Below are 13,029 nucleotides of genomic sequence, written 5' to 3' on the forward strand. Positions count from 1 at the left end.
AGCAGTAACAGAAATGCTTTGCATGCAGGGAGATCGCACACTGCGGCCTATTTTGCTCTGTTGGAGGCAGCCTGCATGATATGCCCTCCGCGTCGCGTCACAGCTCTCTGAGGCAATATCGCTCTCGGGAAGTTAAGAAAGGGAATCGAGAACCTTCAGCGTGCTTTGTGCTTTGTGACTTTCCAGGCTTGAGGCAGACCTTTTCATTGTTTGTCAACGCGGTGCCTATCGGACGCTGGAAGGAGTTCATGCGGAGGCTCCAGCTGACTGAGAACCAGATTGTCGAGGCTCAACACAATAATGTGATGGACGTTAAGGAAGGGCATTATCAGATGCTTCAGACCTGGCTCCAGAAGGCAGGTAACAAGGCCTCGGTGAAGACTCTGCTGTTGACCCTGTCGGAAATGGACCTAGTCACTGCAGCCAACGACATAAGCCTATCACTACTGAATAATGGAACCACGGAGCACTGAATATTGGGGAACGTTTTGCTGACGATTTGAACAAGTGGCCTAATTCTGCTCCTATGTCTTATGGTCTTATGGACGAGGCCCCCCGAGGTCAGGACTGACTGGCACGGAAAAATTCCCTTCAAGCTCAGTGACGCCCGATAATTCTGTACCATGGAGCTGATCCTTCAGTTTCTCTGATTCACTGTCTCTTTTCCTTGTCTTTTGACCAACTTAAATTGTTGACAGCCACTCACCAGGCGGGCAAGGTCCCAAGGATCTGTAGGGCGTTAACCCCCCCCCCCCAGAGAGATAGCCAGTCCGTTGGTTTTGCTTGACCCGATTTGTAACTGTATCATTGGGCTGCCAATATTGAGAGAGTGCTGGGGGAGTGTCTCAGTGAGCCGCGTTCCGCCTGGGGGTAAATGGAGGCGGGTTCCTGTAGGGGCTCCAGTTTGGCTGCTTTAGTCACTGCCTCGCTTCCGCTCTTCGAATCCAGTCACGGTGCCCATCCTGAAAACGTGGAGACAGTTCGGACATCATTTTAAATTTAGGTCCACGTCCTTGTTGTTGGCCCCTATTTGCAGTCATCATCATCTTTTCGCCAGCGGGTTTAGACTCGCCGTTTACGTCATGGGAAGGGGAAGGGATTGGGGAGATTTGGGAACCTGTTTGTGGAAGGAAGGTTTGCCAGCTTTACGGAGGTGTCAGAGAAATTACAACCCCCCCCCCCCCCCCCCCCCCCCCCCCCCCCCCCCCCCCCCCCCCCCCGCCCGCCCCGCCACCGGGACCAATTTGTTCCGATTTTTCCAGATTAGAGATTTATTTCGCTGAAGGTTTTTCCTTAATTTCCCTTGGCACCACAGTCTTCCCCATTGGAGAGGATTTTGCCGGGTCTGATGGGGTACGTATGGCCAGATATCATCAGTGGAGTCGGCTCCGTTGAATTCGGTGAAGGAGAAAAGGGAGGATGAGTTGGGTCCCATTCTGGATGACGGGTTGTGGAGCAAGTCCCTTCACAGGGTCAACTCCATGTCCTCCTGTGCTCGGCTTAGCCTGATCCGTTCAAGGTGGTGCACAGGGTCATCTGACCAAGGTTTATCTTCTCGGGGGGCCGGCGAACCACATTCATATGTTCTGGTCTTGTCCCAAGTTAGTAGGCTTTTGGGCCTCTTTCTTCAACACCGTGTCCGAGATACTCAATGTTGAGTTGGAGCCATGTCCACCGGGGGCCATTTTCGGGGTGTCAGTCACCAGTGCTCCAGATGGGGGTGAAGGTGGATGCCCTCGCCTTTGCCAGGCGGTGAGTTCCGCTCGGGTGGGCATTCTACTCCACCCAGTGCCTCGGCCTGGTTGGGTGACCTCGTGGAGTTCCTACATATGGATAAGGCCGAGTTCACCACTGGGGGGGGGGTCGGTAGAACGGTTCGATCCAAGATGGCCACCATTCATTTCCTTTGCAAAAGAGTTAGTCAGTTGTCAAGGGGTGGGGGCGACACGGTGGCGCAGTGGTTAGCACTGCTGCCTCACGGCGCTAAGTACCCGGGTTCGATCCCGACCCTGGGTCACTGTCCGTGAGGAGTTTGAACATTCTCCCCGTGTCTGCGTGGGTCTCACCCCCACAACCCAAAAAAGATGCGCAGGGTAGGCGGAACGGCTGCGCTAAATTGTCCCTTAAAATAACATTTTTTACAGAGCGTCGCAATCAACGGGGGAGGAGGGGGGGCAGGGGAGCCAACCGGACCACAGAGAGCGGACAGGAGGGTGGGGAGGCTACGGGAAAAGAGGAGGCCATAAAACAACCGACGCAGAGTCCAGGGAGCTGGGAACAAGACTACAAGAAAAGGAACCAACAAAGATTGCCGTAAATAGGATAGGGAGAGGGGGCAGGGGAAAAGGGGAGAGGGCCCAACAACAAATGGGGGGGGGGGGGGGGGGGGGGGGGGGGGGGTGGCGGAGGGAGAGAGGAAGGACACCGCCCGCCATGTGGATAACTACCCAGAGATGGACCCTGAAACAATGAATGAGAGAGGTGGGGAGGGAACCCAAGAAGGGAGGGGGGATTAGCACAGAGGAGAATGACATGTACGTTATAAGTTACATCGTTATCCGAACTAATCTTATACTGTATAAATGTAAAAAGTTTGATATAAATTTTTTTTTTCCAAAACTTGAAGCACTTGTTTTATAATTACATAATTATCAGTTGTCAAGGGGTGGGGCAGCACAGTGGCGCAGTGGTTAGCACTGCTACCTCACGGTGCCGAGGGTCTTGGTTCGATCCCGGCCCTGGGTCACTGTCCGTGGCGAGTTTACACATTCTCCACGTGTCTGGGTGGGTCTCACCCCCACAACCCAAAGATGATAGGTACGTGGATTACGGTAAAACGATGGGGTGTAGATTAATTTGTTCTTAATGGAGGTCAAAAGCTCGGGACAACATCGTGGGCTGAAGGGCCTGTTCTGCGCTGTGTTTTTCTATGTCCTATGTGCAGGAAGATTGAAATGAAATGAAATGAAAATCGCTTATTGTCACAATTGCCGGCTTCAAACGAAGTTACTGTGAAAAGCCCCTAGTCGCCACATTCCGCCGCCTGTTCGGGGAGGCTGGTACGGGAAATTGCCACGCTAAATTGCCCCTTCTTTGGAAAGAAAGATAATTGGGCACTCTCAATTTATTTCATTTTACAAATTGAGCGAAGAGTTCTGGAGCAGAGGGAAAGGCGGAGGGGGTGGGGAGGGGCGGGGGGTGATTGATGCACCCTGAGCTGTTGTACTGGGCAGTGCGGGGAATGGTTGGGGTGTGGAGGGGGCAACACACCCGCGATTGGGGCTGGCTACAAAGTGCTGACGCAGCGTCGCACTCACTGAGTGTACGTGATACAAGGGTGACCATATTTCCGAGACCAAAGATTGAAGAATGCACACAGGGATCAGGATGTATAATTGTGTGAGGCACTACGTTTTTCACAGCTTTCCACCAGTTGAGCAGCGACACTACACACACCATTTCTATTGATGTGACATTGATGCCAACTGAAGCACGTTTACCCAGCATTGGTAAAGAATGTAGCAATTCCAGAAAGGCAATTTAAGGACCTCAGTAATTGCCCAGCAGCACAGAACTCCAACATTGCCGAAAAGAGACATCCCGTCAAAGTTTTTCAAATTGCACTCATCAGGGCAAATGGAAGAACTCCATATTTCAGAAACAACCGTAGCAATTTGCGCAGCAGGGAAAAATCAGCACCCTGTTCTCCCGTCGTATCAATCGCGGTGGGCGGCGCGGTGGTTAGCGCTGCTGCCTCGCGGGGCTGAGGACCCGGGTTCGAACCCGAGTCTCTGTCTGTGTGGAGATGGCACGTTCTCCCCGTGTCTGCGTGGGTCTGGCCCCCACAACCCCAAAGACGAGGGTCGACGGTGCAGGTTTTGAGTTCAGTGCAACCAATACCCGACTGTTGCGGAGCGCTGGAACCCGAGTACTGGCCCGATGGCTGGATCACTGCTGGAGACACTCACTGCCCCAACACTTGGCTAATTTTAATGTCATTTGCACGGTTGTTTTAAGGTCAACTTCACAATTTGTATTCCGATCAACCGTTCCCAATGGTTGATGCGAAAACCGAGATCAATTCAATTTATTCACTCATGCTGACCTTTAATCTGTGAATTATCGACTCTTTAAAACGTGTTGACACAACGCTGCGTTTGCGAGCTTCCGTCGGCCATGCGTGCGTCAGTGTTCGAGGTTACACCCACTTTTTGGTTCACGGGCAAATCTGTTACTTTCTCTTGGGTTCCGTTTCAGCCCCATGTTCCTGATCTTCAGGAGCCCGGTGCGGGGGAGGGAGGAGGTCATCCATCCCGACTGTCTTGTCCCTCTTCTGCGGCTATGCTCTCTGCCAGATTTCACCTGGAAAGGGAGCACGCGGTGTCTGCCAGAACCATTGGGATTTACCATACCCAGTGGGCACCGTGGGGACAGCCCTGCATTAAAGATTCCCTTGATCACATTTTGTTTTGGTGTTCTAAGTTTCTTGGAGATTCTGCTTACTTTCAGACAGTATCCCTTCAAGGAACTGCATTATTAACCAATTCCTCAATTTGTTGATTCAGTTTATTTCCCTACTTAAGGAGCACCATTGCTGGTGATGTTTCGGGACAGTTATTCAGAGGGAGCTTTACTGTGTATCTAACCCCGTGCTGTACCTGTCCTGGGAGTGTTTGATGGGGACAGTGTAGAGGGAACTTTACTCTGTATCTAACCCCGTGCTGTACCTGCCCTGGAAGTGTTTGATGGGGACAGTGTAGAGGGAACTTTACTGTGTATCTAACCCCGTGCTGTACCTGCCCTGGGAGTGTTTGATGGGGACAGTGTAGAGGGAGCTTTACTGTGTATCTAACCCCGTGCTATACCTGTCCTGGGAGTGTTTGCTGGGGACAGTGTAGAGGTAGCTTTACACTGTATCTAACCCCGTGCTGTACCTGTCCTGGGAGTGTTTGATGGGGACAGTGTAGAGGGAGCTTTACTCTGTATCTAACCCCGTGCTGTACCTGTCCTGGGAGTGTTTGCTGGGGACAGTGCAGAGGGAGCTTTATTCTGTATCTAACCCGTGCTGTACCTGTCCTGGGAGTGTTTGATGGGGACAGTGTAGAGGGAGCTTTACTCTGTATCTAACCCCGTGCTGTACCTGTCCTGGGAGTGTTTGATGGGGACAGTGTAGAGGGAGCTTTACTCTGTATCTAACCCCGTGCTGTACCTGTCCTGGGAGTGTTTGATGGGGACAGTGTAGAGGGAGCTTTACTCTGTATCTAACCCCGTGCTGTACCTGTCCTGGGAGTGTTTGATGGGGACAGTGTAGAGGGAGCTTTACTCTGTATTTAACCCCGTGCTGTACCTGTCCTGGGAGTGTTTGATGGGGACAGTGTAGAGGGAGCTTTACTCTGTATCTAACCCCGTGCTGTACCTGTCCTGGGAGTGTTTGATGGGGACAGCGTAGAGGGAGCTTTACTCTGTATCTAACCCCGTGCTGTACCTGTCCTGGGAGTGTTTGATGGGGACAGTGTAGAGAGAGCTTTACTCTGTATCTAACCCCGTGCTGTACCTGTTTGATGGGGACTCTTTGTGATATTAATTTCCTCTTTATGAGCTCACAATCATTGCTGTCCTCTTACACTGATGTCAGCCACTGTTCCAGCCGGCCGAGATTTGATCCAGTCCATGAAGCTGGAGGCAGAGACCATGCTCCCCCACCAGGATCATCAATAAATGTGGTGAGTCCCCAGGCCCAAGAAGTATTGCTGGAGAAGGGCCCCTCTCTTTCGGTGCTCACTGCCTGGTTCGTGTTCCCGGCTCTTTCTGGGGGCCTCACTTCAGTCATGCCGTCTGCTCTCTGACAGGGAAACGGAACGCCAGAAGCATGTCTCTGAGCTGTTACTGCTCCAGAGCTAGCACTGGCCACTGAGCAGATCGGTACAAGGCCACAGGCTGCCTCTGGCTACACTGATGTGGCCCTCCCCTTCCTCGGGCCCGCACTGGCTGAGCCATCCTGTCTTTCCACTGGGTGTCAGTCTGGAGCAGAGGGTCACCATACTGTGCCCTCCGGCCTCTGTCATTAACCCATTCATTTCTTATTCGCAGTGAGCAGTCTTGGCGATCACCGAGACCCACAATGCAATTTGCATGCTCTCCCTCTCTCTCCTAATCTGTGTCTCTGATTCTCTGTCTCTCTCTGTTTCTCCCTCTGCCACTCTTTCTCTGTCTCTCTTTCTCTTTCCCTCTTCCTTTCTCTCTATTTTCTCCCCGTGTCTCTCTCAGTCTCTTTCTCTCTGTCAATCTCTCTCTCCCTTCTTTCTGTCTCTCTGCGACTCTGCGTCGCTCTCTCTCTCTTGGTCTTTACCTCTCGGTCCCTCTGTTTGCCTTTGTGTCTTTCTTATCTCTTTCTCTCCGTCTCTCACTGTCTCTCTCTCTGTTTCCTTCTCACTTTCAGTCTCTCTCTGTCACTCTTTCTCTCTCTGTCTTTCCTCTCCGTCTCTCTCTCTCAGTCTCTCTCTCTCTTTCGGTATTTCTCTCTCTCCCTGTCTCCCTCTCTCTTTCAGTCTCTATCTCTCGGTCTTTCTCTCTCTCGTGGCTCCCTCTCTCTCTCTGTCTCCCTCTCTTTCTTTCAATCTCTCTCTTGGTCTTTCTCTCTCTCTCAACCCCTCTCTCTCTTTCAGTCTCTCTCTCTCTGTCTTTCTCTCTCTCCCTGTCTCCCTCTCTCTCTTTTAGTCTCTCTCTCTGTCTCTCGGTATTTCTCTCTCTCCCTGTCTCCCCTCTCTCTCTTTCAGTCTCTCTCTCTCAGTCTCTCTCTCCCTGTCTCCCCTCTCTCTCTTTCAGTCTCTCTCTCTCGGTCTCTCTCTTCCTGGCTTCCTCTCTCTCCCTGTCTCCCTCTCTCTCTTTCAGTTTCTCTCTCTCAGTCTTTCTCTCCCTGTCTCCCTCTCTCTCCCTGTCTCCCTCTCTCTCGGTTTCTCTCTCTCAGTCTTTCTCTCCGTCTCCCTCTCTCTCTCTCTCCTGTCTCCCTCTCTCTCCCCTCTCTCTCTCTCTCTCTGTGATACTCAAAATGCCAACCAGCCAGAGAAAACTGGGATTGCCACGCCGGTAGAGCTGGCTTTGCAGTGATTCAAAGCTCTCCCTCTGAGAGGCGAGACAGGTTGTGTCACCAATCTGCATGCCCAACTTTGACCTCCACAAACAAGTCTACAAAGAAATCTGTCCAGCAGCCAATTTTGTAGTTACTCAAGAAAGTGAGGCCGTTTCGAGGACATGGTCCTTGTCCTGCCCAGTAAATAAACCCATGGGAATCATGGGAAGCAGCACGTTAGCACAGTTGCTTCACAGCTCCAGGGTCCCGGGTTCGATTCCCGGCTTGGGTCACTGTCTGCACGTTCTCCCCATGTCTGCGTGGGTTTCCTCCGGGTGCTCCGTTTTCCTCCCACAGTCCAAAGATGTACAGGTTAGGTGGATTGGCAGTGATAAATTGCCCTTAGTTATCAAAAAGGTTAGGTGGGGTTACTGGGTTATGGGGATAGGGTGGAAGTGAGGGCTTAAGTAAGGGTGCTCTTTCAAAGGACCGGTGCAGACTCAATGGGCTGAATGGCCTCCTTCTGCACTGTAAGTTCTATAATTTTATAATAATCTTTATTGTCACAAGTAGGCTTACATTAACACTGCAATGACGTTACTGTGAAAAGCCCCTAGTCGCCACACTCCAGCGCCTGTTCGGGTACACAGAGGGAGAATTAAGAATGTCCAATTCACCTAACAGCACGTCTTTCGGGACTTGTCGGAGAAAGCCGGAGCACCCGGAGGAAACCCACGCAGACACGGGGAGAACGGGCAGACTCCGCACAGACAGTGACCCAAGCCGGGAATCGAACCCGGGTCCCTGGCGCTGTGAAGCGACAGTGCCAACCACTGTGCTACCGTGCCGCCCTGCTGGGCCTCCCTCTCCCTGCTGGCCAGTGTTTGGTGGGCAGACGCTTGTGCTCGTGTGTGTGTGTGTGTGTGTGTGTGTGTGTGTGCCGGATTGTTAAAAATGGACATTGTTGTCCTCTCTCTAGGTCTCCTGACTTTTCCAAGCTCTCGTTCCCCACTGCGGAGGCAAGGTTGATGTTGCAGTGAAATGTGGGCAGAGTAACACTGCGAGGCCGTTCGATGTGGGAGTCCGGAGGCTTGCACCTGAGCCTCGAGGCTGGCGACATGGGACTGGTATCGCTGCAGGACAACGCCAACGTGGCCAGGCCACTGCCAACGTAGACGGCTGGAGGGAACGGGAAGCAGAACCCGGGAAATGCTGGAAAAGGTGAACAAGGCCGAGGGATGCCAGCACCTTCAGGAGCGGTTCAGCGCGCGCCCCAATCCCAGCTCCCGGTTGGAAATGTGCTACGACCCGGGCCCATCGAGCTGCCTGCCGGAGATCCAGGCCGGGGCAGGGAACAAAGTGGTGAGGTACCAGCCCCGGGGACGGCCCAGGGGGCTGCCCTACTCCAGGAGGAGGAAGGCCCAGCATTGCATCGCCGTGGGCAACCGGGAATCGGAGACCGCCTCGGAGCCCGCCCACAGGCCGCTGAGCAAAAGCAGGAGGGGAGCATGGGGGGCAGGCCTGGCCCAGCACCCGGGGCTGGAGGTAGGCCCCGGCAAGCCCTCCACCTCCCAGGGCAGGTGCGCCTCTGCCAGCCACGTGGCCGCCGCGTTCCCAGGCTGCCCGAAAGACACCTGTCACCGGGAAGTACCCTACAACCTGAGAGCATGCACGCGCAACAGGCGGCAGGAGATGGACGAGCAGAGGGCTGAGGAACTGGGGCCCAGGAAGGCCCAAGCCAAAAGGAAGAACGTGCAGGCTCCGGCCGAGAGCGAGTGCCTGAACGCTCCGGCGGAGAGGGGCTGCCTGAACTCAGCAGAGGAGACGTTCCAGTGGGAGGAACCGCCGAGGCGACAGTTATACAGCCTGGCCAGAGACTACCCGAGGAGGCCGGTGAAGGAGAAAATCAATCCATTGAAACGGACGTATGGAGACACCAAAGTCAACGACCTACTGGGACATTATCAGGGGCCAGACGTGCCCTCGAGCGAGGACTCTGATGACACCTGGGAAGAGGGTTACCAGCGGGGGGCCAGGCCCCGGGGCCGAGGGTGCAAGAAGACGTTGCGCCGCCCCGGCCGCCGCTGCGCAGTCGTCCACTTGGACGCCCAGACGCAGACCGAGTCGGAAAGTTGCTGCTGCAAGGGCATCTCCCAGCCGTCCACTTCCAGCCAGCCCCGGGGCAGGAGGCCCCCCCGGAGGCGGGCAGGCCCCAACCCCTCTCAGTCCTCCTCCTCCTCCTCGGAGGAGGAGGAGGACGGGGGCAGCTCCCAGGCCTCGGGCAGCTGCTCCACCCCTTCCTCGGGCGGCTGCAGCGACGGGCAGCGGCCCCCCGCCAAGGCGCAGTGCATGCAGCTCGTCCCCGTCCGGCTCCCGGACCGGGACGGCCCGGGGGCGGCCCCCAGGGACCGGCGCAGGTTCGCCCCCACCGCGGCCACGCAGGCGGCGGCCTGTGCCCAGCCGCCGCCCCGGCGCAGGAGGAGCTCCAGCCCCAAGGCCGAGGCCTGTCAGCCCCGCCGCTCCCAGGACAACTGGGGCTGCCTCATCTTCTAACCGCCCTCGCCGGCAGAAAGAGTGTAAATAACCAGGAGAGCTTACATTTAAAAGGAAAAAAAGAAAGCACGTTATCGACGGGGTGGGGTGGGTGCCCATGAAGGATGGACGGAGGGGACCAGGACTCTGCTGGGAATGGATAGATTCACTGAACAGGTCAATCGAATGGTGGTGGTGGCCGATCTTTTGTGCATCAAGCAATGGTACAGAACAAGAAGAGGCCATTCAGCCCATCACCCCCAGCTCCAACTCACTGAGTGAGCTATCCAATCCGCCCACCCCTACCCCCCAGCCCTGCCCAAATACCCCTTTGAAAGCTATTACTGAATCCGCTCCCAGTTCCTCAGGCCAAGCATCCAGATCGCAAACTCCCACCTCGCCTCCCCTTCGATTGTAACCTGTGTGCGGCCTGGCAACAGGGACAGGAACTCCTCGATCAAGCCCTCTCTTCAATCCCCCCCCCCTCCCCCCGCCCCGCCCCACACTCTTCGGGGCCCTCGGGAGAACAACCCCGGCTTACTCCCGAATCTCTCTCCACCTAACTGAGGCCCTCCCAGGAACCGAGTCTCCGAGGCCTTGCCATCCTTCCCCCAAGTGCCCAGAATTGAACGCATCACCGCAGCCTGAGGCCCAGGCCGGCGGGTTAGGACGGCTCGTACTTTACGCCTGAATTAATAAAGCTGAGGACAGCTTCTGCCTTTTTCGTAGCTTCCCAGGTGGTTCCTGCCATGGTACGAAGACTTGTGTCCGTAAACCCACAGCTCCCTCTCTCTCTCTCTGTATCACTCTGCTCCTTCACACCCTTTGAGCATTGTGCCACGCCGAATATATTGTGCCTGTGTGTTGGGGTAGGCGGTACAAATCCATCCCACTCCGGGCGACCGCCAGGCTTTTCGCTGCAAATGCAAACGAGACAAATCCAGCCCCTGCCCCCCCTTCCCCACCAGCAGTGTGGAGAAGACCAGTGTGGGAAGAGATTAGTGTGCAACTATCCCCTTCACAATTGGTTCTGACACTTGCTGCTTTCCACTGGCCCTGTCACATTCCATCTCCCCGACGTAAATGGTGGTTTTCAAACCGAGGGTGGCTGAAGTGATTGAAAGGGCAGGCATTATCTCCCCGGGGACAGAATGGTCCCTGTGTCTCTTAACGTCACACATTTGTAAATACATTGGTTTAGTTTTTGCGAGCCGGGAGGTGGGGGGCGGGGTCATCTCGCATCCCGAAGCCGACCCTGATGAGATCCTCTCCCTCAGCCTTGGGCTCAAAGGTATTGGTCCCTTTACACTGCTGGTGGTGGGCGGCCAACGGCAACGAGCACCCGGGACCACAGTGAACAATGAGGGCCCACGGCCCAACTCCTGAACCAGCGTGAAGGTCAAGGACAAAATAGAGGGAAGAGGGCGGAGAATATTGGGTGAAGGAGGGACGAGAGAGGGGGGAAGGAAAGATGGGGGTTCGAAGAGAAAAGAGACAGAAAAAAAAGACAGCGAGGAAAGTAAAATTGAAGTTACAAGTCTTCAGCAACAATTGACTACCTGTCGGAATGAGAGTACACGTAATTCTCCATCTGTCCTGCAGGGGGAGCAAGGAAACTCCTCATTCAAAGCGCCCTGACACTGTTAAACGCCAACCCATGTTCTCTACAGCAGTTTAATTTATATATAATGCACAAATTCAGCATGTGCGTCGCAAGAGTTGAGAGTGAGCTGCAGATTTTGTTTTGGGAGTTGAACACAGCAGCGATCTGCCCGGGGAATACGCGCCGATTCCCAGCCTTCGTCGCAAACTGCCGGACAAACCTGTACAGTGACAACTGAGAGCGTCATTAAACAGAAAAGTTACTTTCCGGGCAAATTCTGGCCTCTCATTTATTGGACACGGCGAGTGGTTAAGGGACGGGGGGTGGGGGTGGGGTGGGGAGGGGGGGGGTGAGTTTTAGCTCTTCGACCTTCATGTTCTGGGATCTTGCTGTGCCCACTGGCTCCTGTGACAGTGTGGCCAGAAGCAGGGCACCTGGGGCACAGGAAGAAACACCCGCATTTCTACAGCCCCTTGGGCGGTATCGCAGTGGGTTTTACAGCCGATGACGTGCCTGTCAAGTCCGGGCACTGCTGTAATGTCGGGAAACGTGCCAACTCACTCCCACAGACAACAGCGAGATAATGACCATGCCCACTGTATTAATAATGTTGGTTGAGGAGTAACTATTGGCCAGGGAAATGCTCCCCTGCCTCCACTCTTCTTCAATAGCGCCATTTACAAGGAACACAATATCTGTTGAATATATGGATAGTAAGAAGTCTTACAACACCAGGTTAAAGTCCAACAGGTTTGATTCAAACACGAGCTTTCAGAGCACAGCATCCAATATATGGACGAGGAGTAGGCAGCACGGCCCCTCAAGCCTGCTCCGCCATTCAATAAAATCATGGATGATCTGATTGTAACCTCTGTCCCACATTGCTGCTGACCCCCAATAACCTTTCACCCCCGATAACTTTTCACCCCCAATAACCTTTCACCCCCGATAACTTTTCACCCCCGATAACCTTTCACTCCATCTTTTTTAAAAATGACCCCCTGACAGTGCAGCGCTCCCTCAGTACTGACCCTCTGACAGTGTGGCACTCCCTCAGCACTGACCCTCTGACAGTGCGGCACTCCCTCAGCACTGACCCTCTGACAGTGCAGCGCTCCCTCAGCACTGACCCTCTGACAGTGCAGCGCTCCCTCAGTACTGACCCTCTGACAGTGCAGCGCTCCCTCAGCACTGACCCTCTGACAGTGCAGCGCTCCCTCAGTACTGACCGTCTGACAGTGCGGCACTCCCTCAGTACTGACCCTCTGACAGTGCGGCACTCCCTCAGCACTGACCCTCTGACAGTGCAGATTTCCCCCAGTACTGACGCTCTGACAGTGCAGCACTCCCTCAGTACTGACCCTCTGACAGTGCAGCACTCCCTCAGTACTGACCCTCTGACAGTGCAGCACTCCCTGAGTACTGACCCTCTGACAGTGCAGCATTCCCTCAGTACTGACCCTCTGATAGTGCGGCACTCCCTCAGTACTGACCCTCTGACAGTGCGGCACTCCCTCAGTACTGACCCTCTGACAGTGCGGCACTCCCTCAGTACTGACCATGTGACAATGCAGCACTCCCTCAGTACTGACCCTCTGACAGTGCAGCACTCCCTCAGTACTGACCCTCTGACAATGTGACACTCCCTCAGTACTGACCCTCTGATAGTGCAGCACTCCCTCAATACTGACCCTCTGACAGTGCAGCACTCCCTCAGTACTGACCCTCTGACAGTGCAGCACTCCCTCAGTACTGACCCATATGACAGTGCAGCATTCCCTCAGTACTGACCCTCTGACAGAGCGGCGCTCCCTCAGTACTGATC

At 54.5% G+C, this 13,029-nt stretch overlaps 2 protein-coding genes across 3 annotated transcripts in view; both read left to right on the forward strand.

Moving 5' to 3' along the window:
- Window positions 1–1,163, forward strand: part of LOC119957471 (tumor necrosis factor receptor superfamily member 10A-like) — a 38,325-nt gene extending 37,162 nt beyond the window's left edge. For both annotated transcript variants that reach the window (XM_038785555.1, XM_038785556.1), the window contains one exon: window positions 187–1,163. In XM_038785555.1, the coding sequence (XP_038641483.1) occupies window positions 187–473 (287 nt within the window). In that variant the 3' untranslated portion in view covers window positions 474–1,163. The remainder of the gene's footprint in view (window positions 1–186) is intronic.
- Window positions 1,164–5,595: 4,432 nt separating this feature from the next.
- LOC119957521 (serine/arginine repetitive matrix protein 1-like) lies at window positions 5,596–10,487 on the forward strand. Its single transcript, XM_038785654.1, has 2 exons — window positions 5,596–5,723; window positions 8,049–10,487. Exon 2 carries the CDS (start codon window positions 8,279–8,281, stop codon window positions 9,620–9,622), a length of 1,344 nt encoding a protein of 447 aa, XP_038641582.1. The 5' UTR covers window positions 5,596–5,723; window positions 8,049–8,278; the 3' UTR covers window positions 9,623–10,487.
- Window positions 10,488–13,029: the final 2,542 nt, after the last annotated feature.

The sequence above is a fragment of the Scyliorhinus canicula genome, chromosome 26, assembly GCF_902713615.1.
Source record: "Scyliorhinus canicula chromosome 26, sScyCan1.1, whole genome shotgun sequence".
Classification (NCBI taxonomy): domain Eukaryota; kingdom Metazoa; phylum Chordata; class Chondrichthyes; order Carcharhiniformes; family Scyliorhinidae; genus Scyliorhinus; species Scyliorhinus canicula.